This window comes from Toxorhynchites rutilus, chromosome 3, assembly GCF_029784135.1.
Source record: "Toxorhynchites rutilus septentrionalis strain SRP chromosome 3, ASM2978413v1, whole genome shotgun sequence".
NCBI classification, from domain to species: domain Eukaryota; kingdom Metazoa; phylum Arthropoda; class Insecta; order Diptera; family Culicidae; genus Toxorhynchites; species Toxorhynchites rutilus.
Window position 1 is genome coordinate 67,901,398 of NC_073746.1, and position 27,588 is coordinate 67,928,985.

At 38.5% G+C, this 27,588-nt stretch overlaps 1 protein-coding gene and 1 non-coding gene across 8 annotated transcripts in view; one reads left to right on the top strand and one right to left on the bottom strand.

The window, feature by feature from the left end:
• Positions 1 to 27,588, top strand: part of LOC129775156 (disintegrin and metalloproteinase domain-containing protein 10) — a 237,532-nt gene that overhangs the window by 34,725 nt on the left and 175,219 nt on the right. For 4 of the 7 annotated variants that reach the window (XR_008742866.1, XM_055779511.1, XM_055779516.1 and 1 more), the window contains exon 2: positions 4,374 to 5,681. Coding sequence is in view for 6 of the 7 variants with exons in the window: in XM_055779511.1 (XP_055635486.1) it covers positions 5,624 to 5,681 (58 nt within the window). In the remaining variant the exon portion in view is untranslated. Of the gene's footprint in view, positions 1 to 3,978; positions 4,262 to 4,373; positions 5,682 to 27,588 lie in introns of those variants that run through there. The other 3 variants (XM_055779513.1, XM_055779512.1, XM_055779514.1) reach the window with 3 other exon arrangements.
• Trnak-cuu (transfer RNA lysine (anticodon CUU)) lies at positions 15,853 to 15,925 on the bottom strand. The gene has a single exon. It is a non-coding gene; the product is annotated as a tRNA-Lys (tRNA).

The window sequence follows — 27,588 nt, forward strand, 5'->3', positions numbered from 1 at the left end:
CATTCAGGTTATGAGCTACACAATTGTGTGGGGAATCATCAAGCGAGGCTATCGTCAGCTCACCAAGAACAACAATGTTCTGGAATTTTTTCAGTGACTTGATTTCGCATGACCGTAGGAGAACTCTCTCCACAAAGGATGACAGCTAAGTTAAACTAGGCTGGCAATATTAACAGAATGGGTTTCTGTTGAAAAGAGCGCAAAACGGAGATAAGTGTGTGTATATTTAGTTGCTTCAAGCCATCGTATATGGATATTTGTGTGCGTACGTGCGTGCTTCATAACCCGTACGTAAAAATAGTGCATCTTCGCTTCGCTAAAACCCCATTTGTATCTGCTCCCGTGTGTATTGGCCCTGTAACGATGCAACAATCGCCAAATTTTTTTATGCTATAATTGGCGATTGTTTTGTGTTGCATATTATGCAGTCGTAATGATAAATATAAACAAGGAGAGTAGATAGCGAGAGGGAAATATTTACGCTAGGGAATAAATTAGTAATGAATCTCTGCTGAGGCAAATATTCAGCCTTTTTCCAAGCAGTTAACATTGTTTGTTTTCGGTCATCAATGCCTTGAACTGACGCTATGATGAAGCAGGTGTTAAGGTTGTGCACCAAAAAATTATTTGGGGAATATACCAAGTTATTAAACAAGTTATATTAAGTTATTAATTCATTTGGGCTCGCGTGCCAGTCGCAAAACTGCTTCCAACTAGGATTGAATTTGGGTTAATCTTGATTATAATGAAGCAGTGCTACTCTCTACAAGGTTGTTGAGATTAACGGATAGTTTATTTCATTTATTCAGTCACCACGAAATTATAGTCTTTCTGGAATTTTGTATGTGATTTGGTTTCACTTGTCAGTAGTAAAACTTGTTCCGCTAAGGATGACAGCTGCACTTATCTCGAGCATGTATTGTTCTGCGAGCACTAGAATGAATCATCAAACAATTATCGTCAAATGATTCTACAATAAAAAAACATTTCAGGGCGACCAAATCGATAGAATGGTCATTTTGAAATTTTCGTAACATTATAAAATAATATCCGCAGTTATGAACAAACGATATGAAATAAACCACAGCGTAGTTCTACGTCAACATTGCGGTCGTGTCTTGAACACAACCTCCTATATTGACGTAGTATTACGTCTTTCGGGAATATATTGGGGTACAAATTGAAAATCGAAAATCGAGTACATCGTGAAAATTGTCTAATTTCAAACACTTATTGCTCAGTAATTCCATGATGGATTGATGAAATTTTTGCGTCAATCGATTTCGGCACTCCATAACATTTTTTTATATTGAAGAAAATAATATATGTCATGAAACTAACTATCGAGCAAATGAAAAATCTCAACCCCTATTCTAACAGAAATACCCACTTCTGATTGGTCGAAATTGACGACACATGCGGCGGGTCACTAAGAGAGACATCAAAACCAAGCTCCCCGGGGAAATCGGCATAGCAAATACATGAAAGTAGGGGGAGCTTTCGTTCGTTCCTATCGAAATGTGTTCCCTGACAGAGACATCAAAACCAAGCTGCCTAGGAGAAGTCGACATTGCAAATACATGTAAGTAGGGGAAACTTTTGTTCCTACCGAAGTGTGTTCCCTAACAGAGGCATCAAAACCAAGCTTCCTGGGGGAAATCGGCATTGCAAATACATGAAAGTAGGGAGTACTTTTATTCCCACCGAAATGTGTTCCCTAACAGAGACATCAAAACCAAGCTGCCTAGGAGAAATCGGCAATTCAAAAAAGGAGAAGGGAGAACTTTTATTCCTACCGAAATGTGTTCTCTGTAATGTAATTCTTCAAACATATCCAAAATCAGCAGAAAGCCTAACGGAATCCTACGTCAATTATGCGGTCGTGTCTCGGACACAACCCTCCTGTGACTTTTTTTACTTTAAATAAATACCAATAACGCCAAAAAATACACAATAGCAAAATTACAGAGACGCACAAGTTAAACGATTTATGGTTTTGCGCGCGAGTACAGGAGGGATAAAACTTTGTTTTATCTTCTAGTACTAAATACATTTTCTAATGACTTTCTGATACAGTCAATTTTGGTAGACCGCAGCCTAACATTTGAACAATTAGTCGCCCGCAATCCCCAAAAGTTTGGCCACCCCTGGTGTAGGATATAATAACTATCTACATTGGTTAAGATAGTTTTTCATCAACACAAATGATCAGTCAGAATAATCAACGAAGTACTTCAGAATCATTTACTGCTGTTTTGCATCAAAAACACCGTGATAATTGGGTAACTTGGCATCAATTCATTAAATCCCGAATGTCATGGCATTAATGAATAGAGGCTTCAGATTCAGGACTGGTCAGCTTGTTTAGCAGATCAAAACCTTATCAAGAACTTATGAGGAGTGATCGGACAAAAAGTAGATGCAGCTTACAAGCAGTATGAGAGATTTGAAGAGCTTAAACAAGGAATATCCTCAGAGATACACACTACAACTTGACGCAGCTTGGTCGAAACCACCCTAAATAAGTTATTTAAATTGGTTGAGAACTAAAGAATTATCTTCGAATTAGAAACTTTTTGTGATTCATGTGAAATTGACGTTAATTTTGTAAAGGAGTGAGAGTTTTTCCATTTGGTTCTAAAGTTATAAAACACTAGCGTTTTTGTTTTTTTTTAATGTTTCGCGCCTAAACACAACAATAAAGATCAAATGGCCAGTAAATGAAGAAAGAATATTATATAGTGCACTATATACTTCAATTCAATCGACTTCGTACATATCTCTGGAAATTCTCATCCTACAAAGTTTACTGAATCGACTTCAAAAATAATAATATGGAACGATACAGATTTATCTGTAAGAAAAAAAAAAACACATTTTAAAAGAACTTCATGGAAATCTATCGAATTTGCTTTACCATTTTCAAAAGACCAAACTGAAATATATTATTTTCCTAACATCATCCTCCAAAATTAATGTAACAACATAGGAAAATGTCATAATTTGGGATTTTTTCGTATCCTACAGTACGAGAATACGACGGGTGGGATAGAACCTCCCATTTCAGCGTTTCCAAGTATGTTTTGACCGGCTTCGCGACATGCGGCCGAGCATTGTCGTGCTGCAAAATAACTTGATCGTGTCTTTGCTCGTATTGTGGCCCCGAGAAAGAAATTGTCCGATTTAGGGCTGTATTTATTCTGTCATATTTTCTGTATCAAACATTTATTTCATGTAACGAAGAAACATGTTATTTGCAAGTAGTTGAAAATATTGAACGAGAATTGTGTCTGAAAATAATCTGATATTATAATGACGAGTTTTGGTAGGAGTACTAGGAATTCTATAGTAAAAAGTAATTCTAAAGGGTAGATTAGAAAATCAATCAATGAACAGTTCTGCTTAGTAAAAAACGTGAATGTGATAACGAAAAATAAATTTTGGGTGGGACGAAGTTTGCCTCGTCAGCTAGTAAAATATTTATAAGAAAAATCTGAAGGATGTATGATTGAAGATCATTGCGATGTGAGACCAGATAAATAAGAAAGAATACACTAACTATTAGGAATCATTGTCCGTACGAACCACACAAGCCTGATAAATTCAACTCTAAGCAGTAACTCGACTCAGATCGGCACGTTCAAAGCCCTCAACACACACAAATTCTAACCCTTTCATTGGACCCCATCCTCTACTCGCCACCATAATCACTCGTTTTGTGAGGATCACAATAGTGAAACATATGGCCAGCTCTGGCGCAGTCAGTCGAAGCATGCAAGTGATTACCCACCCTTCCCATTCGCTGAGAAGAACTTTCTCTCGCGCGGTTGTTGTGTTACTCCACGCGTTCCTCCACACGCCTGGATGTGTATGGGTGCAAGGATACTTCCAGTCCGTTCCGCTGGAAAGGACCTGCGCAGTGGGCGTCGCGAGAAGGCACTCCGCTCGGACGTAAACCAGCACCGCGATAACAAAGGAAAGCAAATTTGTTGACGAACTCTTGAACCCATCGGAGGTTGGTGGTTGATTGTTGGGTTTTTGGCTAAAGTTTCAAGCGGATAATCAGTTCGTGCCCGGTCGAAATGCCCAAATTGTGACGGGTGCTGAGTGGTGATTGCTTTCGAGATGTTATTCAAAAATTGAATTGAGGATTTTTCGATCATCAGCTGGTGTTGTTCTGTGGTACGAGTGCAGCATGGAGACTCATCCTTGAGGAACTGAGGCTGACTCTGAATGGTTCACACAAAGAAACTATTTCAATGTAACGCCGTGCATACTTACTGATCATGTTTCAGATTTATCACATTTTTCCGAATCAATGTCTGGTGCGTAGATTAATGCAAATACTATTTTTCATTCTCATCTCGTTTCAGGCATTCCACTGGAAGATAGATCCTACTGAGTGTGTGCGTCAGTATTGGTGACTGTGTATCGAGAAAGTCGCCCACCAGCAACAGACAAGCGAGCAAAACAGGAGCAGGATGCTGTGTGTCTTTGTTTGGTGAATGAGCGCCACGACGCTATGCATAGTAGTTGTTAGTGAAACTTGTGTCAGGATATACCGAGTTTTGTCTCGTGGTAAAATTTAATCGGATGGTGTAATTACAGTTCCGAGTAAAACGCGAATGGGTCGTGTGAATGATTTATGAGTGCGAATGTTATCAGTGCAGCGGGAAGCAAAAGTGGTGTTTCGCGGTGAGATAACGAATCGTCGAGGATATGTGCCGAATGAAGTGCTTTTTTGATGGTTGAATTCATAGTCGCATGTTTTTTTTTTCTTCCCCTATCGCCGTGAAGTAGTGTGCCGATTTTGTCCATAGTTATGGTGATAAGCCTGTGCTCAGTGGGAGTTAGTGCAATTCTAGCTGTGGCGTAGCGTAACCTAAATCTAGGACCAAATTAATCCACACACGAGTTGAAAGAAGAGTGGAATATTCGTTCATATATATTCAGAATCCTGTGACCGAATCGAGAAAACAAAGAGATTCCCTTCGGCATGACTTGGCGGGGGTGGTGAGGCACAACTCTCGAATAATGCTCGCTCAACTGTGATGCTGTGTATCACGCGCTGCATGCAATGGTGATAATTCAATCATTCGTCACTGCTGGTGCTGTCGATGCCGCCGCCCTTAGGAAAACGTGTACTACCAGTGCTGTGCTGCTGCATCGTCATCTGCGCTGAAATAAATACGATTCGCAGTTAAGGAGAAAAAACAACGCCATGAAAACGATGAGCCGACTGGAGTGCACCCAAAGTGGATCGCGAAAAAAATAGCCAGAGTCGTGAAAAAGTGAAGTTACGCTGCTCTCTGAAGAGCTGTTGTGTTGTCGATTTGGGGAACAGCACTTCAAGTACAGTTTTTGAATAACGCCAGACGGTGTAGAGCCAATTAGCTAGAGAGCGCGATCCGCAATCCAGTTCACGGCAAAACTAGTTTGGTGGGGATTTGCTTTTTTTTCTGTTGTTGTTTGTTCAACTTGAAGTTCCTTCTAGCGAAAGGGTAGTAGCATCGGTTCATTTTTGTCGTCGAAAGGAGGCGGACCCCCGGTGCTGGTAGTAGTGGTAGTAACTGGTTGCAGACACGCTGGCAGACATTGGCCGAAACGGTGCCGTGTTTGGAAAATGTTTCTAAAATGTGGATTAATCGTTTTCACTCTTCTCGTCATCGACATCGAAAGTGGTGAGTATATACACATATTGTGATGATCGAAATGAATTGATAAGGCCTATGAAAACTGTTGTGGCAACTATGCATTTTTATGTGCGCAGTGCACGAAAGGTGGTCGAACAGTTCTCGGCCAGCAACGCGAGTTTTCTATTCAAAAAAAAAAAATTTCCATGAAGCAGTATTCCTCCATTCCAAATTTTTTATTGAATTCTGGAATGTGAATCAGGGAACTGCTATCACCTATTAATTTGATACAATACATTTCATTTCTTGACATTTGGAATCAGATATAATAATGTCAGAGGGAAAATAAAGAATGTTCCCATGCACAATGGTCCAGGAGATGCATTTAAGTGCATTCGACAGTTATTCTCTAGACAAAAACTGTCTTCGACAAAGATGTTACATACGATAGAGCGCTTTTTTTATGTTATCAAAAATAGGGTGACCAAAATTGTCGATGAAATAAAAAATCTAACTTTCTTATCTTTATAGATAGAGGTAAATATAGTTCGACAATGTTGTAGTCCCAGTTATTTGAAACATCTTTGTAGAATAAAGTTTTTTTTCTATCTCTTGAAATAACCGATATAGCGTCTTTTTTCTAAGTTACGTTAGGGTCACCATGAAAAAAACTGTTTTCTTGTTCTAACTTTCATATTTCAAATTCTACATACAAACTAGCTTCGAAAAACTTTTAGAGCTTACTATTACAAACATTTTGCGATGCAGAACTTGTCAATATCCTACTTCACTCAATGTTATTGATATTTCTTCCCAAAAGACCAGCTCTTTTCATTTGTTTGTCATTCTTTTTGGGGCAAACATATAAAATGTTTGTTGACGGAATTTGAAAGAACAAATTTCACTCTATATAATATGTGATTTTCAAAACTATGTCATTTTTCGTGTTTGAGTAAATTAAAATTGAAATCATGAGTTTTGGGATGAAAACCCATCAATAACTTTGAGCAGGAATATGATATTGACAAATTCTGCATCGCTAAGCTCGATAGACGATAAGCTCGTACGTAAATATAAAAGTTAGAATTAACAAAACCCGTTTTTTCATGGTTACCCCAATGTACCTTAGAAAGAAAGCGCTAAAAACAACTTTAAGGGTGATATTTATTCTTTAGACAAAAACTGTCTTCGACAAAATTGGTGCATATGATTGAGCGCTCATTTTTATGTTATCAAAAATAGGGTGACCAAAATAGTCGATGAAATAAAATATCTAACTTTCTTATCTTTATTAATAATCGTACGTAAATATAAAAGTTAGAATTAACAAAACCCGTTTTTTCATGGTTACCCCAATGTACCTTTGAAAGAAAGCGCTAAAAACAACTTTAAGGGTGATATTTATTCTTTAGACAAAAACTGTCTTCGACAAAATTGGTGCATATGATTGAGCGCTCATTTTTATGTTATCAAAAATAGGGTGACCAAAATAGTCAATGAAATAAAATATCTAACTTTCTTATCTTTATTAATAGAGATAAACATAGTTTGATAATGTTGTAGCACCAGTTATTTCAAACAACTTTGTAGAATAAAACTTTTTTCCATCTTTTAATATAATCGAATTAGCGCTTTTTTTTTCTAAGTTGCATTAGGGTGACCATGAAAAAACGGGTTTTTTTTGCTTTAACTTTTATATTTCAAATTCTACATCAAAACTGTCTTCGTACGACTTTTAAAGCTTATCAATACCAACATTTTGCGGTGCTGAATTTGTCAATATCTTAATCCTACTCAAACTAATTGATGTTTTTTTACCCAAAAAATCATGATTTCAATTTTAATTTACTCAAACACGAAAAATAACATAGTTTTGGAAATCACACATCATATAGAGTGAAATATGCTCTTTCAAATGCCGCCAATAAAATTTCTTTATGTTTGCCCCAGAAAGAATGAGAAACAATTGAAGAGAGCGTATTTTTTGGGAAGAAATATCAATAACATTGAGTGAAGTTGAGATATTGACAAGTTCTGCATCGCAAAATGTTTGTATTAGTGAGCTCTAAAAGTCTTTCGAAGATATATTGCATGTAGAATTTGAATTATAAAAGTTAGAGCAAGAAAACAGTTTTTTCATGGTGACCCTAACGTAACTTAGAAAAAAGACGCTATATCGATTATTTCAAGAAAAAAAACTTTGTTCTACAAAGATATCTCAAATAACTGGGACTACAACATTGTCGAACTATGTTTACCTCTATCTATAACGATAAGAAAGTTATATTTTGTATTTCATCGACAAGTTTGGTCTATGGTATTGGTTTTGTTTGGACCCTATTTTTAATAACATGAAAATGAGCGCTCCATCATATGTAACAACTTTGTCGAAGACAGTTTTTGTCTAGAGAATAACTGTCGAGCTCTAAATGCTAATTTCCACTTAAATGCATCTCTTGGACCATTGTGCATTGAAGTAGGGACAAATTAATTAGTATTGAGAAATCATGAAGTTCGAAGTGTCGCATGACGGAAATTGGTTCTTGAGCTGAGCATGAGCTTGGGTAGACTGTACACTTCGTAGTTGCTCTTCGTCATTGACCTGAACCAGCGACAATGCACAAAGAACACACCGAATGACGCTTGGGAGTAGCAAGTCATTGTCTTTGTGCAAGGTTCGGAGAATCGAGCTTCAAATAGTCAATAACGACGCCGGCCACGGCCTTACAGTAACCAGCGAAAGGGAATGAATGTTAGTATGGACCCTCCGCTCTGGTTCTCAATAGTTTCAGGTTCTTTTTCGGACATGATTTTATGGAGATCCGTCATTCGCAGGCGGAGTTTATGTGGCATGATGAGATTTGGTTCTGACCATAGTGGTCCTTTTCCTCGGAAACCTGATCCGGAACATCTTTGGGTTACGTTAATGAGATCATATAGGCTTGAATTTGTCGCAAATAAGTTTTTTTTGGAAATATCGAAATTCCATACTCCAAACGGCGGGTATTGTGTCGTTTTAAGTTCTGTAATTTATGGCCACTGAACTTGTTCCCGGCATATATCCGGAACTCGTGGACCGATTCCGAAAAAAATTTAAAGGGTTCTCAAATAAAACTAAATGGGGTTTCAAATGAAGCTTGTCGCGCCCAATTTGGTTCAGCTGTTCCCGAGAAAACTGAGCTGCAACATTGGTTGTCTGGTTGATATAAAAGTTGTCTTTCATGGTGCGTTTTTGTAAAATTGATTTTTCTCACTTGTTATAGTAGTAATTATGACTATCTGATTATTATTTCAACTCGTAAAGAATCAGGTGAGTAGGAATCGAAATGTTTAGCGTCTATGAATATTGTTTTGATGGGTTGAAAATATGTTTCTTTATCGTGCTCAAAAATGGGAACGAAAATGTGGTTCAGAAAAAGGTAAATTTTTATGCAATTTATAAAGCGATTCGATGAGAACCACTGACGAAATTACTATTTTGAACTATTGTGGTATACCCCTTTTTTATACTACACTTCAAGCTTATCTACTACTTATTCATGAAGGAGTAGACTGAAAGCTATAGCGATATAGATTCCAATCAGGAATAATCTGTTTGATAAAATTTATAATCCTGATCGGCGACGCTGACCATATTTCCTTGGGCTCTAGAATAGCTTTATCAAGGTGTTGAAGTCTGCGTCTAGTTAGAGCTCCGCAGTTACAGAGCAAATGTTCCGAGGTTTCGCTTTCGGCATTACAAAAGCGACAAATATCATCTTGTGCTAAACCTATGTTTTTAAGATGGCTAGCAGCTGTTGAGTAATTTTAATACTCGGCGTAATAATTTTTTTCGCCTGTTTATGTTTTGCAGCCATCAAATTGGCTGTCACTTTCGGGTTTTCTCATTTATTCAGCACACTTTTCAAGACACAGTCAGAAAATGCACAGAATGGTTCTGGACCAGTGAATGGTGAGTTTGAGCCGTTCCTGGCAAGTTCATCTGCTCGCTCGTTGCCCTTTATACCGCAATGGCAAGGAATCCAGTACAGTTGTACCGAACTTATCTGACTTAATTGCCGTAAAAGGGAAATGCATTCCCAGACAATTTTTGAAGAGCATTCAAAAGCATTTAGAGCTTTAAGTTCCGCTTGACTGTCTGAGAATGTACAGATGTCTATATTTTCTTTTGAGGCAGATATTTAAAGATTCTATTATTTCAATTATTTCTGCCTGAAAACTGTTTGCCAGTTTCCCATAGCCACAGAGTTTTTTGTTCAGGGACCATACACTCCGGCACCTGTTCTGATTCCCATTTTCGACCCATCAGTGTAGAACATGATTGAACCATTACGAACGTTGGGGCCAGCTTCATCCCATACTGAACGAGAATGTTCGATCACTCTGTATGTAATGTTTTAGTTTTAATTATAATTATAATTAAAGTTATAATTAGTCCTAGGTTCCATCCAATCACTGTTCATCTCTGAGGCTGGTCCAATGGGTAAGAGATTCAGGGTGCTCAAGTGACCAGTTTTGTCCCCGTCTAGTTTTTTTTTCATCTTTTAAGCTTTAGAGCACTTTTTTTACCCTCTAGCTAAACATATTGGTTCAAAGGTACCAGGTGAAGGATAGCCTCCAATGCATTTGAAGGAGTGCTTCGCATTGCTCCAGTAATTGCAACGCATGCTAGTCGTTGGAGTTTGTTTAGCTTTTTTGTAGCTACAGTATCCTTAGTCTTTGGCCACCATACAAGTGAGGCATAGGTTATCCTAGGCCGTACAATTGCAGTGTAAACCCACATAACCATTTTTGGTTCAAGGCCCCATGTTCTTCCTATCATTTTAGAGCATGCCCATAGGGTTGAGTTGGCCTTGCTGATTATTGAATCTAAGTGCGCGTTCCAGTTTAGTTTGGCATCTAAGATAACACCAAGATATTTCACTGAAGCGCTGCTTTTTATTTCCTCTCCCCTAAGATGTAAAGACTGCAGATGCAGGTTTTTCTTTTCGGCGAAAGGAATAATTGTTGTTTTTGAGGGATTTATGCTCAGACCTTCTGTGATACACCAAGATTGTGTAAAGTTTAAGGCCATCTGCATTCTCCTCGATAATACGTCGTCGAACTTGCCACGTATCATTATGACTAGATCGGCAAAGCCCACAACCTCGAATCCTTTTACCTCTGAACTTATCAGAAGGTCGTCAATTGGACGATGCAGTTATCGAAATGTCTTTTTCTCATAGCTTGTGCCATTGATAGATAAGAATCATTATCAAAGGCACCTTCGATGTCACGAAACTCGCATAGAGCGGTTTCTTTTGACGAGAGAGATTTTTCAATTTTTGTTACAAACGTGTGTAGCGCTGTTACTGTGGATTTGCTTGATTGGTAGGCAAACTGGTATTTAGATAATGGGCATTTGGACATGAATACAGACTTTATGTATTCATATAATACTTTTTCCATAGTTTTCAGCAATGTTGATGATAAACTAATTGGTCTGCATGCCTTTGGGAGTGATTTGTCACGTTTCCCAGCTTTTGGAATGAAAACTACTTTAACAAGTCTCCATATCGAAGGAATGTGCTCTAGTATCAGACTTACCCTCAATATCTCGATAAGAGGTGGCATTAGTTTTGATTCTCTATTTTGAATCAGGGCTCTGGCCCTCGTGAAGACTAACCCAGCAACTATGTTAGCGACATCCTTTGCGCTTTCAGGCTATGTGAGGTACCTTCGGGAACTTTTTGTGTCGCTATTATAGCCAAGATTTGTATTCGAGTGGACAGATGTAGATCCCGGGAAGTGAATCTTCAGTGAATCAGTAAGTCTAGTACTTCTGAGGGAGTTTTTGTAAACGAACCGTCGTCCTTTTTAAGGGAACCTAGCCCGTTCGAGTGGTCTTTTGCCAGAGTCTTATTGAGTCTAGCAACGATTGGAGTATTTTCAATGCTTTCGCAGTTATATACCCAGGATTTTCGTTTGGATCGTCTCAGTTCTCTGCTGTACTCAGTTAGAGCCGTTTTGTATTGAGACCAGTCCAAGATAATTTTTGCTCTGCTGAACAGTTTCCGCGCTGTTGTTGCTGTTGTAGGCAGAGACTATCGTTTCGTTTAATTAAAGCTGATTCAAGCTGCTCATGAGATTTTATGAATTTGCTTATAATTTCCAACAACTTTTTCAAATACACCATCAAGGTAAAAATATATGTTTAGGAGTTACGTTGAAAATCATTTGAACACATGTGGGTTAAGTTAAAACGTAGTGATACTAAAAAATGGTTTTTTTATCTTAATACAAACTTTTAACATGTTGTACATGTTGCGCCAACAGAACAAAACATTATAAATAAAAAATATAATTCTCTACAATTTGGTCAAATAATTCCTGTATTTATCGGAGTCTAAGAGATACTATTAATAATACTAGAATTTTTAGAATTTATTTTTTATCAACATTTATTTTTATCAACTAACAATTTTGTTGTATATAATTTAATTTTTTCATTATTTTCTTATATTTCTATACACATTATGATAACTTGCTGCATTGTCGTTGGAGTACAACTTTGCTGCTACTTCATTCTCAGATACAGGTACAAAAGAAGATACTTTTGGGTACTTGGAATTTATTTGGTGTTATCATACATGCAACTCAACTCTTCCACACTCTGATCATATTCTTCTTGTGACATATATGAAAATGACAATTTTGTAAGATAGTCTTCCTTTCGCTTCCTATCCCAGTCAAATAACGTTTTTGCACTCGTAATCGGGTGTTCATGCTGTCTAGCCAAACTAGCTCTTGTTGCCATCCGTTTTTATGTACCACCAATTGCATCACAAGGTCCTTTGCCGTGTGATGTTGCAAAAAAAATGCCATTCAGCGTCAATGTCGTATTTCGATTTAAACTGACATAAACTCGCAAAATGTTTCCTATTTTTTTACTGGGATGCAGCACCATCCGACATGAATTTTATTCTTTTTACCTGCATTTGTTGTTTAAAAAATGTTACCAATTTAGAAATAAATACTTGCACAGCTATTGTGTCATGACTTAAAACTTCAGATATAACTACAAAGCTTCAATTTGCCAGAGAACCTTTTTCATCTCTATAATAAACAACGAATTGATGGATTGTTGCTTGATCATTGTTCCAGTGATGACTTTGAACTTCATCTTGAAGCACAAATGAATAATTTTCGGAAAAATCGCAAATCACAACAACCTCATTTTCTTGCAAATTAGCTTTTATATTGTTAAGAAATGTGGACTGTTGTGTTTTAATGTAATCATGAGTAAGTAATTTTTCTATTTTTTCGCAAAAATACGATACAAATTCTTCCACCGGTTTTACAAGTAGAAATCCATTGTGCATAAGTGATTTCAATTAAATTGCGTTCCTGAAGCTCATCTAAAAACCAGTTTCCAAACTCGTCCATTGTTGGGCATTTTTTACATTCACGAAGCTAACAGTAGTTTGATCTATTTGATATGTTACATAGTATTTTTTCCATATATTCTTTGCATTCAATGTTAAAGGAATATTTTTTGAGACTATGAAGCATGAGATTTACATTTTCATGGAATGTACAAACACAAACGTTATGATTTCCTGAACTACTCATCAATTTGCAATCCTTCGGACGCATTGATGCAAAAGAGCTAAATCCAATTTTGCAATTTGGATTAAGTTCCTCAAATATGTTGAAAGTTTCCCTAATGATGTTATTAATAACCTTTTTTGGATGTGTTGACGCTTCCCATCTTTGGCTACAGAAACATAGTCTCTTTCTCCAGGTAATGATCGACTGATATCGTCGTCATTATAAAATTCCAAAACATGATTCTTAACATCTTCACTTAAACTTGGTCCATATTTGCTATGTGGTGTCGACAATAGACCTTTTTCATTTGCATTTGCATTTGGCTTGAATTGCCATATATTTATTAACGCCAAATTCTTCTTCCATTTTTTGCATGAACCAAGACTTAGGCAAAACTGTTAAAATTCAAACTTTTTCTGATCTTGTTGTCTCTGTGTGGTCAAATTTCTCTTTGAGCTGATTGATAATCTCATCAAACTCTTTTGCCTTTTGTTTAAAGTTCGACTAGATTTCTTTTAATACCTTTAGAAATTCCTTTGAATTTTTGTTCGGGATAACTAGCTTGTCCAAGTCTTTTCGTCATTATTGGTGAAACGTTAATACCGGCGATTCCCTTGTTGAATAGCTCAATGTTGTACGCTCGGGAATACTCTGGTATATAGCGGTTTTGGGAATCTTGCGAAGATGCTGAAATGACTGAAACTATTGATGGTACTTCTTCTAAAGTATTTCCTACTGCTGTACTGATCTGCTCCTCAGTATTACACTGCTTTGGTTTGGAAGAGTATACAGATAAACGGCATGATCCGCAAATTTTTAAAGATGTATCTAAAAGGATATTGCATACCATTGACTTAAGTTTCTCAATCATTGACACGGTTAAGAAACGTTTTTCAGATGAACATTTCTTATCGTTTTTCGGAAACGATCTACAACACGAAAAAAAATTTTTGTGGTCCATTGTGGTATACTGTTATTCACTCTATAATGAAGATTGTTCGACTGATGAACGATGTTTGAATATGAGTAACTTTATATACATTATAGAGGTACCTTAAAGGTACCTGACTTTATATACCTGTACAGAGGTAGCTTAAAGATACCTGACTTTATATACCTACACAGAGGTAGCTTAGAGATACCTGACTTCAGGTATAATCTAGGCATAACGTAAACAATATAATTATATTTGTACCCATAACGCCCGGTTGAATCAACAAGGTGTATTTGTTGTTGGGATTTCAATTCTACTGTTTGTGTTTTGATTGTTAAACACGAATAATATGTTAAAAGTTTGTATTAAGATAAAAAAATATTTTTTAATATCGCTACGTTTTGGGTTAACTCACATGTCTTCAAATGTTTTTCAACATTACTCCTAAACATATATTTTTACCATAATAATGTAATTGGAAAAGTTGTTGGAAATTATAAGCAAATTCATTAAATTTCATGAACATGACGGTATAACACGACAAACATATTAAAAGGGAATATTTACTATAAAAAGACAATAAATTAAAAATATTTTTTTAAATATCTCGAGAATGGATGCATTTAGAAGGAGATTTATAATGAGCTTTTTTATTTTGAATCACATCTGAAATCATAATTTGTGGCTAAAGATGATTGTTAACATACGAAAATTCGAATTTTCGGAAATTCATAAAAATTCGATGTTCTACAAAGTTCGTCAAAAATAGTTTTACCATCTTGGACCCATTTTTTAAATTTTCTACATGACCTCTTTTTTATATGAACAAATTTTTAAAAAATTTAAAAATATGTATTTTGGATATTGCAAATTAAAGTTTTTTTTTGTGAATAAAAGTACTAATTTTTTTTCTCAGTGTATATTTTTTTCGTGTTAAGACATCAATACACTATAACTCTTTCTAAGACACTATTTCGGTACAACTCATAGTTTTTTAGATATAAATTATCAAAGATTTCTCCTACTAAAATCGATACGGCCTTTTCAAAAGTTACGCTTGAGTCAAAAAATTCCCAATTGCTGTGGAAAACTCATATTTCCTCCAACCCAAACGGAATACAAACTTTGATTCGAATCCAAAATACATGTTTTTAAAATCTGAATTTTTTGGACGATTTCATTTGGAATTGCACAATACCGATCCCAGTTGTTTTTTTTGGGATCTCAGTATTCTCTCTGAACTGTCATGCCACCATCCCATTCAAAAATATTGTGTCTATGATCAGACAAAGACACCTCTTCGGAAACGTGCAAGTTATGAATCTTGTCAAGAATAACCGGGCTACACTGCGTTAGGTCTAAGACTTCTTGTCTGATTGCGTTTATGAATGTTGGTTCATTTCCTTTGTTAGCTATATCTATGTTGTTTGACGAGAGAAATTCTAAAAGACACTCACCTCGGTAGTTAATGTCGGTACTTACAAATGTTAGTTGAACGTGTCATATGGAAAAGTTTTAGATTTTATTGAATAATGCCTTAAAAAATTTCAATCATTAGTACGTTTGATCACTTTCATCCCGGTGATCAATTTGCCCCCGGATGACGGTATGTTTTTTTTAATTTTTTATGATATTCAATTGGTTACAATTAGTTTTCCTCAAATTCCTGTCCAACAGAAGTAGCAAAAACATTTCCGCCCAACGTGGGGCTCGAACCCACGACCCTGAGATTAAGAGTCTCATGCTCTACCGACTGAGCTAGCCGGGCGAGGTGGATAGAAATTTGCCGAAATGTGTTTGTTCATCTATTTTTACGGGCAGATGACCGATCGGTGCATCAAGCGAGATTCAGTAACTGGATGGCTGAAAGATCAATATCATGGTGGCAACCATCGTCACAATCATTAAGCCCATACATGATTAATGATCAATTTGTGATGGAAACGGAAATCGTTAGTTAATCGAGCTCGAACTCACCGAAACAAGAGCTCGGCGCCCATTATCGACGGCGCAAAGTTACCCTTGGCAATGAGTTTGCCCCACCATCCGATCGGTGGCGCACTAGCACACAGTATTAATTAAGTACACGTTATATCTCGGCAAGCACAAGGCTCAAGAGCACCGGATTCCGATTTCGACGACTCATTAGTGTGAGATCTCACCGAACGCATCGCGCGTCGTCGTCGTCGCGCCCAGCCGAGCGTTAATCTGCTGCGGCATTGTTTGCGAAATCGATGATGGCGTCCTTGGGCTCATGTTAACATTTGACGATTCCGCGCTAATAAACCGTAGCCGACGCCGCGCAAACCTTGAAATCGTACCGAACAAGTGCATTTCAGCAGTTTGCTGGTTTGATTATTGTTTTCATCCGTTGCCAGAGCGATATGATTGATTGCGTTAGGAGAAAGAGAGGAGAAAAGCATACGAGCAATTCGCGGCTGGGATGAGAGATTCATGATGTTTTTTTTTAAATCTGTAAATGATACGATAAAGCGACTCGAAATGCCGCTGGCTCGTATCCTCTGACTGGTAATGCCCAGACAAAGCGTCGCGTTGTTTGCTGTCTGCTTCACGGCTCGTTCGAAAGCATTAGTGATTTCGCCTGAAGCAACGAAAAAAAAAATGAACGCATCGTGGACGACGGCGGCGGAAGGAAACGACGCTGTAGTTTAATGCAATCTTCGTATCGTTGCGCTGACTCATAATCTTTGTCGGTTGGTTTGGGTGCTACTGCTGCTGCTGCTTTTGCGAGGTTCAACGATGCAGATGTTATTCCTGCATTCCACCAACATCACCACCATCATCATCACTACTGTCATTGTCATCGTCATCGGGTGCAATCTGACTCAGAATGGGACGTTGAACGCAAGTATGCGGGAATTCAGCAGAAAACCTCGTGGCGTTAGAACCATTCGCTGTTCCATGCGTTCGCCCGAAAACCCCTGACGAGACGTTGGAGTTCGTGGATGGTGCTTGCCAGAGGAAGGAGTAGCAACTCAGCGACGATGTGTGGAGATTTGTATATATTATATGCAATGGCATACTCGTCGTTACCCACAGGGAAGGTTGTATGTTTCAGTAATGTCCCCTGAAAATGTTTCATGTTGGATAGATTCAATTTTTCATTTTACTTTCCTGAATTCTTCCACCCACCAGGTTGTGCTCATCTGCTGCGGCACTGTTTTAGCACGGAACATTCATATACAGCTGCCATAAAATATATGATTACAAGCAACCGTAGACAGCGCAAGAGGGCATGCGGGTGCAGATAACCCGGGGAGACGCAACGCATCAAATCATTTGATGTCTTTGTTAGACCCTGTCGTAGTGAAATTAAAGACCGGTTTGCCTTCTATGTATGGCTTCTAAACGACGCATAGCTTTAAACTATGGGAGCTCGCTCGCTCGCTGCCTAATGACTAATGTTCAACGAGGTTGTCCAAAATGCGCAAATGTATATATCGCTGGGACGTGTCGTGGGTGATAAAATTATAGACCATTGACCTGCATTGTATCGTTGTTGCTGTTGTTGCCCGTTCCAGAGTAACAACGACGACAAAGCGCTGCTTTGCTGCATAGCGGCGAAACGAGTTCAACGACTATCTCTCTATCACCACATCTCGCTGCGTTGTCCCCGTGAATAATAGAACAGAAGATAAATGTTGTAAACTTTCATTTGGAAGCAATTTCGTCGGTGGGTGTCGTCGAACCGAGAGCGATTTGGAAGTTCTCTCTGGGTGTGTGTGTGTGTGTGTGTGTGTGTGTGTGTGTGTGAACGTGGATGAGACGATGATGTTTATGTACCGTGTATATACAGTTGAACGGTTCTGTGGTTTAAGCGAATATCTAAAATTTACAATATTTATATTTCATTAGCGGACCCGACAAACTATATATATATATATATATATATATATATATATATATATATATATATATATATATATATATATATATATATATATATATATATATAATCCTTATTTTCTTTTCTATCTACGGAATAAGCAGCAATGACTACTGGCGACAGGGAAAACGCAATCAGCTATGTATGAAGTGATCACTACTACTAATGTGCTATCTTGCGTAAAAATGATATTTCAGATTTAAAGTTTTTGCTGATCGAAACTGATGGAAGATAGAAAACACACGTCTCCTCTGATTGATACTAATAGTAAAAAATGTAATTGAATACCATTCCACGCGAATGTTTGGAGAGAAAAAAAACTGTTTTATTTTACTCGGTTTTGTTACAAGCTGACTAGCAAAGTGGCACAACAAATACAATGAATGACGCTTGGAAGTAGTAATCCATTTTCCCTGTGAAAGTTTCCATGGTGTAGACTACATGGAAAAACCTTGAAAATTTGGGAATATCAGGGAATTTAAACAATGCCAGGGAATATCAGGGAATTCAGTTGTCAATCGGGGAAAAATGCAATTCCGCCAATTTGAATGTTGACTATTGCATGAATCAGAAAGCTAATCATAGCAAAACAATTGGATTTGACGAGTTTGACTCTCTATAGGTTTTTCAGTATGCTGTTAGCTTTTACCTGTAGGTGAACTTAGTTCGTCAGAAGGGAAATAGCGCAAAAGTAGATGCCCTGCAAACATTAAATCGTATAGCTAGCGTATATAAACGTATATAGTGTCGCAGACGTTGAAATTTAAGTTTTTTTTTGGAAGCCGAAAAATCATCGGAATCGGTGTTTTCAAATTGTTTTATTTGATGCGACGAAAGCCCAATCCTTGGTCTTTCCGTCATTGATTCTGATCGAAAATTGGCTGGAAAATGATTCGAGAAGCTTTCGACAATATTGACTGATTCTGGATGTATCAGTGAAGTTCCAGCAGACTTGGCACTGAAACAGACTTTGCTCCAAAAAATGAACGATAGTAGCATTTCTGGAAAGGATGAGTTTAGTGAAACCACAACGTTTAGAGGGCTTTTCCATTAACACCGAATGTTTTTTATGAAACATGCGTGTGGAAATTGTACTATGCGATAAATTTGATGATGCTATATTTCACTTTGGAGGGATACCACCCATAAAAATGTCGAGCTAGTTAATTCAACGAGTTCGAATTCTTTTGACGTAGAACTATGCTATAAGGATTTATATATATATATATATATATATATATATATATATATATATAATATATATATATATATATATATATATATATATAATATATATATATATATATATATATATATATATATATATATATATATATATATATATATATATATATATAAATCCTTATTTTCTTTTCTATCTACGGAATAAGCAGCAATGACTACTGGCGACAGGGAAAACGCAATCAGCTATGTATGAAGTGATCACTACTACTAATGTGCTATCTTGCGTAAAAATGATATTTCAGATTTAAAGTTTTTGCTGATCGAAACTGATGGAAGATAGAAAACACACGTCTCCTCTGATTGATACTAATAGTAAAAAATGTAATTGAATACCATTCCACGCGAATGTTTGGAGAGAGAGAAAACCTGTTTTATTTTACTCGGTTTTGTTACAAGCTGACTCGCAAAGTGGCACAACAAATACAATGAATGACGCTTGGAAGTAGTAATCCATTTTCCCTGTGAAAGTTTCCATGGTGTAGACTACATGGAAAAACCTTGAAAATTTGGGAATATCAGGGAATTTAAACAATGCCAGGGAATATCAGGGAATTCAGTTGTCAATCGGGGAAAAATGCAATTCCGCCAATTTGAATGTTGACTATTGCATGAATCAGAAAGCTAATCATAGCAAAACAATTGGATTTGACGAGTTTGACTCTCTATAGGTTTTTCAGTATGCTGTTAGCTTTTACCTGTAGGTGAACTTAGTTCGTCAGAAGGGAAATAGCGCAAAAGTAGATGCCCTGCAAACATTAAATCGTATAGCTAGCGTATATACACGTATATAGTGTCGCAGACGTTGAAATTTAAGTTTTTTTTGGAAACCGAAAAATCATCGGAATCGGTGTTTTCAAATTGTTTTATTTGATGCGACGAAAGCCCAATCCTTGGTCTTTCCGTCATTGATTCTGATCGAAAATTGGCTGGAAAATGATTCGAGAAGCTTTCGAAGCTTTTCGACTTTTTTTCTTAAAAATTAATGCTTTATTCTGCAAAAATGGTTACAAATTTAATATTCAAAGTATTGCCCATCTCTAGTCAAAACTTTTTCCTATCTTTTCTGGCAATCCATTTGCGAATAGTCGGCCGATTTGTCGGCTAATGGTCCTATCCAATCCAATAATGAATCGATCCAATTTTTGACTTCCTCAAAATTGGAGAAGTGCTGGCCAGGCCATGTTGCATCGATCGAAAAAGGTAGTAATTCGACGGAGCAATGTCTGGAGAATACTTCCCATTTCAGCGTTTCAAAGCATGTTTTGACCGGATTCGCGACATTCGGCCGAGCATTGTCGTGCTGCAAAATAACTTTATCGTGTTTTTGCTCGTATTGTGGCCGTTTTTTCCATCAGTGCACCGCTCAAACGCATCAATTGTCATCGGTAGAGGGCCCCCGTAATAGTTTCATTCGGTTTTAATAGCTCATAGTACACCACACCCAGCTTGTCCCACCAAATAGACAGCATAACCTTATGGCCGTGAATACTCCGCGCGGCCGTCGATGTTGATGCATAGCCGGGGTATGCTTACTTTGCCCGACGTTTAGGATTGTCGTAAAGGACCCACTTTTCATCGCCAGTAACGATTCGATGCAAAAAACCTTTTCTTTTATGCCGTTGGAGCAGTTGTTAGCTCGTCAAAAAACGGCGTTCGAAGTCTCGTGGCTTCAATTAATACGGCTCCCAATGTCCCATCTTTCGGATCATTCCCATTGCTTTTAAACGATCGGATATGGTTTGCTGAGCTACTCCAAGTGTATCAGCAAGTTCTTGTTGCGTTTGTGACGGACCTTGATCGAGTAAAACCTCCAATTCTTCATCTTCAAACTTTTTTGTGGCGGTCCGGAACGTTCTTCGTCTTCCAAGTCAAAATTACGACTTTGAAACCGTGCAAACCACGTCTGACACGTTCGCTCAGTTGGTACAAAATTGGACATATTCGAATTGGAAAAAAAACTATATTGCTTACGCTTCAACTTTTTGACACATACAGAAAAAACCGCGCAATGACGGTAGCTTTCTAACGAGCATTTGGAAATTTGATTCACTGGAATAATAATCTAGTTACGCCATCTGAAAATGTAAGTACTAAAAAAATATTGAAATTTTGAAAAAAAAAAATTCTGGATTTACAAATTTAGTACTACTTTAATTCATATTTGAATGTGTTCCTTCGGCTTTTCTAGATATGTGTGATTATTTTCAGTGTTGCGCGACACAAAAAATATTGTTTTTATATTTCCAAAGGGTCTGGCTGGGTAAGGGAGTAAAAAGTCCCCCAAACCAAATCACCAGCTGTATGGAATATATTGTATAGGGTACATAAGCATTTTGGCAGTAGTACCATATATTTGAGTCCTTATATGGTACACTATAGGATATATGGTGAAAAATGCACCTTTTGTTTTTTTTCACGCCATTCTCAATAGCTTTGAGACAAAAATATGAATAAATACTGATAGTCCATCTTATTAAGGTACTTTCTGGCATTTCGAAATTTGGAAAAAATATAACCTTCACACCCACTTCTGCTCTAGTTTTTATTTAAATGCGTTCGTATGTGTCTTTTTTCCACATGTGGCGTAATTTTTTCTGAATTTTTAAGAGCATTGCGAGCCATAAAAATAATTTTCTTCATCGCCTGCCTTATTATTTTTATTTTCTTTTTTTTTTTTTTTTTTATTAAATCGTTTATTTTTACAGGCTCAGTTACATAAGTTTAAAGGAGCCAAACTCCTATCTGTATAGTTACAAGTATATATAAACATTTTTTATTAATGCTAATGTTAATGAAGTAGAGAACCGATTACTCGCGGCTTGCTCGAGTTTAGAAGGGTGACATTTTGTTTCAGGAAAAGGATGGGATATAAGGATATGTTGACAATGTTCACACTCACATTCGCACTCACATTCATCATACTCAATTCTTAAGCCTATCTTATATCTAACATGTATTTACATTTTACCTTATTCTATTGTTAGTAAGAAGGGATTTGATTTTTCGGAAAAGGAAAAAATAAGGATATAAGGACAATCACACACGAAGATCGATAGCTTTTAGGAAGACATATATTTGGGACATGTAATCAAGGTCGAACCGAGCCAACACATCTCTCACCGGCACATTGGGCTGCCTTCCTCTAGCCCGAAGAGAGTTTTCTAAATTCGATCTGGCAACAAGATACTCCTCGCACGACCAAACAACGTGTTCGATGTCGTGGTAACCTTGGCCACAAGCACAGATATTGCCATCGGCAAGATTAAAACGAAAGAGTAGCGCGTCTAACGAACAGTGATTGGACATGAGTCGGGAGAAGGTGCGAATAAAGTCCCGACTCAAGTCCAGACTTTTGAACCATGGTTTGAGACTAACCTTAGGGATAATCGAGTGAAACCACCGGCCCAATTCATCTTCGTTCCATTTACGTTGCCAGTTAGCGATGGTATTTTTACGGACTAAAGAATAAAATTCATTGAAAGCGATTTGACGCTGATAAATATCGCCTTCAATTGCACCTACCTTTGCCAATGAGTCAGCCCTCTCGTTACCCGGAATTGAGCAATGTGAAGGGACCCAGACAAAGGTAATGGCATAACAGCGTCTGGTTAAAGCACTCAAATTTTCTCGTATTCTCTCAAGGAAGTACGGCGAGTGCTTTTCCGGCCTCACTGAACGGATAGCTTCGACAGAGCTCAGACTATCCGTTACAACGTAATAGTGTTCAACAGGTCGTGAGGCGACGCTGTCCAGCGCCCAATGTATTGCTGCCAATTCAGCAATATACACAGAGCAAGGATTCTGAAGACTGTGGGAGGTGCTAAAAATTTCGTTGAACACTCCAAATCCTGTGGACTCATTCATAGAGGACCCATCAGTAAAGTACATATTATCACAATTGACACGCCCATACTTTTCATTGAAGATCGTAGGAACGATCCCCGATCGATGATAATCTGGAATTCCATGGATTTTCTCCTTCATGAACAGATCAAAATGTACAGAGGAATTGATGTAGTCAGGAAAACAAACACGGTTGGGAGTATACGAAGAAGGATCAACCTGCATGGAGATGAATTCATGATATGAGCTCATGAATCCTGAATGAAAATTTAGCTCGATAAGCTGCTCAAAATTTCCGATCACCAATGGGTTCATAACCTTACACCGGATGAGGAACCGAAGAGATAATAAATTGAAGCGATCTTTTAGTGGGAGTACGCCTGCCAAAACCTCGAGACTCATGGTATGCGTTGAGGGCATACATCCCAACGCAATACGGAGACAAAGATACTGAATTCGCTCGAGTTTAATGAGGTGTGTTTTGGCAGCTGATTGAAAACAGAAACTGCCATACTCCATCACTGAGAGAATAGTTGTTCGATACAACATTATAAGATCTTCGGGATGGGCTCCCCACCATGTGCCGGTAATTGTACGGAGAAAGTTTATTCTTTGTTGACATTTTTTACTCAGATACCTAATATGGGCCCCCCAAGTACATTTGGAGTCGAACCAGACCCCAAGATACTTGAATGACATAGCATGAGTGATCGGTTTACCCAAAAGTTGAAGCTTTGGTTTTGCTGGTCTATGCTTCCTAGAAAAAACCACCATCTCTGTTTTCTCCGTGGAGAATTCGATCCCTAGCCCAATGGCCCAGGTTGAAAAATTGTTCAAAGTATCTTGTAAGGGTCCTTGCAGGTCGGATTCGTTTGATCCTACGACAGACACCACTCCATCATCTGCAAGTTGTCTTAGGCTGCAATTTTGTGTAAGGCAATTGTCGATGTCGCTTACATAGAAGTTGTACAAAAGGGGGCTTAAACATGAGCCCTGGGGGAGGCCCATGTAAGAGACCCGACTTACTGCCGAATCTCCGTGAGAAAAGTTCAAATGTTTCTCACAAAGCAAGTTATATAACATATTATTCAACAGAGGCGGCAGACCCCGAGAGTGTAATTTGTCTGACAAAACCTCTATTGAAACTGAATCAAAGGCCCCCTTTATGTCCAAGAATACTGAAGCCATTTGTTTTTTTTCGGCGTAAGCCATTTGAATTTCTGAAGAAAGCAACGCAAGACAATCATTCGTCCCCTTGCCCCTGCGGAACCCATATTGTGTATCTGAGAGGAGGCCATTCGTTTCAACCCATTGATCAAGGCGAAACAAGATTATTTTCTCCAACAATTTCCGTATACAAGACAGCATTGCTATTGGGCGGTACGAATTGAAGTCGGACGCGGGTTTTCCGGGTTTTTGAATAGCTATAATTCGCACTTGTCTCCAATCATCTGGAACAATATTATGCTCCAGAAACCGATTGAATAAATTCAACAAGCGATGTTTCGCCACATCAGGGAGGTTTTTTAATAAGTTGAACTTAATTCTATCCGTTCCTGGAGCAGAATTGTTACAAGAAAGGAGAGCAAGAGAGAATTCTACCATCGAAAACTCGGAATCAAGATCGCACCTATCTTGTGGTATATCTCGAACAATTTTTTGCACAGGAGCGGAATCGGGACAAACCTTCCGTGCAAAATTAAAAATCCATCGATGTGAATATTCTTCGCTTTCATTCGATGAAGAGCGATTTCTCATGTTTCGAGCCACTTTCCATAATTTTTTCATTGACGTTTCTCGTGACAAACCTCCCACGAAATTTCGCCAATAAGCACGTTTTTTCCCTTTGATCAAGTTTTTAAATTGATTTTCAAGGTCCAAATACGTTTGAAAATTCTCAAATGTTCCACGTTTCCGAAAAGCTTTAAATGCGTTCGATTTATCCTGATAAAGCTTGGAACATTGGCTATCCCACCATGGATTGGGAGGCCTTCGACGAATAGTGGAACCTGGGATGGGTTTCGTTTGAGCGCGAACCGCGCTGTCATATATCAAACGAGAAAGGAAGTTATACTCCTCCAATGGAGGTAAACCATCTCTGGAATTGATGGCTAGAGTAATCGCGTCCGCATATTTTTTCCAGTCAATGTGTCTTGTGAGGTCATATGCCAAATTTATAGATTCAGAAGAATTCGACCCAGTGGTGATGGAAATTTTGATTGGCAAGTGATCACTACCGTTGGGGTCCTGGATTACATTCCACTTGCAATCTAACGATAGTGAATTCGAGCAAAGCGAGAGGTCAAGAGCACTTGGGTTAGCAGGAGGTTTAGGTACACGTGTTGTTTCCCCAGTGTTCAAAACGGTCATATTGAAGCTGTTACAAAGGTCATATATCAACAATGAACGATTGTCGTCGTACTGTTCCCCCCAGGCAGTTCCGTGAGAGTTGAAGTCTCCCAAGATCAATCGTGGCTCAGGAAGGAGTGAGCACATGTCAACAAGTTGATTGCGGCTAACCGCAGCTCTCGGAGGCCAATACAAGCTGACAATACAGAGGTCTTTGCCTCTGATGTTTGCATGACAAGCAACAGCTTCGATCCCTCCAATAGGTGGAAGGTCAATTCGAAAAAATGAGTGGCACTTATTGATACCCAATAGCACCCCTCCGTATCTGTCATCACGGTCCAAGCGTATGATATTAAAATCGTGGAAAGAGAGATCATCTCGCGAAGAAAGCCAAGTTTCGGACAGAGCAAAAACATCACAATTGAAGTTATGAATTAAAAATTTGAATGTATCCAATTTAGGGATAAGACTACGACAATTCCACTGTAAAACAGTGATATCTCCGACCTCTCTATTTAAATTAGACATCAAGAGAGATAATCATTGCAAGGAGGGGCCATGTTTGCATCAATTGTTGCAAAATTGTCTTTAATACTGGAAGCATTGAAATGACAATGGTTCTGATGGAGTCGGAAACATTAAAACACTTGAAGATTTGGTCCAAAAGGTCAGACAACTTTATAAATCCCGATTGGGAAGTTGAACTGGACGGAAAAACAGGGACAGTTGGGGTTTTTGATGTCCCCTCGAGTGCTGGGCCATTCGAAGGTGAATTATTCCCACGGAATCCAGGAGGAACCTGATTTTGCTTGTCCGCTGCACTCGATTTTTTAGGCATGCTAACAGGGGGTATCACCGGAGGGGCTTGTCCTTGAACTTTGGGAGTGGTCACATTTTTGCGCCGGGGATTCCCTTGGAAAATGAACGGTGTGCCCCCGTTAGCTGTGTCCGCTTCTATTTCGTCAACGGGCAACGTGGCGAAGACATTTTGTGTGTTGATTGGTTGTTGTTGTTGGGCCCGTGGAGAAGCGCCCTTCAAAATATCCGCAAAAGTGCGTTTCGAGCGTTCCTTCAAAGAGCGCTTCTGTTTCTCCCAGCGACTCTTGTAAGTTTCACAAACTGAGAGCTCGTGTGGGGATCCCCCGCAATATGGACATTTATGCTCAGTCGCACTGCAGGATTTCCCCTCATGTTGCTCTCCGCAAGTGGCACAGCGCTCCTTGTTGGCACAATAATCCGAAGTGTGACCAACTGACTTACATTTGTTGCAAGTCATGGGCTTTGGCACGAAGAGTCGCACAGGTAGTCTCAATTTGCCCACCATGACGTAGTCAGGTAGAGCGGAACCAGCAAAAGTTACTCGAAACGAGTCTGACGGCGTGAATTTAGTTTTTCCCTCTTCCTGGGATACTTTTCCTAGTTGGCGGCTGTCCAAAATTTTAACACCCACCAACGGGAGTCTTTTAAATTTACCAACTCCTTCTTTTATCATTTCGCACGTCAGACCAGTTTCAGTTACCACCCCCGAGATTTCTACGTCATGGGAGGGCACGTAGACGCGATACTCTAGGGAGAATCTCTCGTCGATCACAATTGCATTCGCGTGTTTCCGATCACTCACGACAACACGCAGTTTGTTCGGTCTAACCTTAGAGATTTCGACCACGGAGGAATATAATCTTGCCAGATCTTTCGAAACCTGAATGACATTAATTGACTTTCCTTTTAGTTTAGGCCGGAAAAAAACAACCCATGGACCAGCTCCAAGTGCATCGTCTGGATAGACCTTGACACGAGGAGAGGAAACAACTGAGGGGGAGGACGAGGTCGATTGTTGAACGGGAGCGGGATCAGTAGGGCTGGGAGGCAAGTTAGGTAGTAGAGCGGAAGCGGGAGCGGGAGATTGAGGGGGCGAGGAGGAAAAGTTTGCCAATTTTCTTGAGGGGGGCTTGTTAAGGTAGATTACCTCTTTCTCTGAAGAGACATCTTCTGAGGGGGGAACGCGTTTAAGCGACTTCCCAGCCCCCGTTGTAGCTAGTGAGGAGGAAACAGTAGTTTCAATCTCCATGTCAACATGACATTCTGCC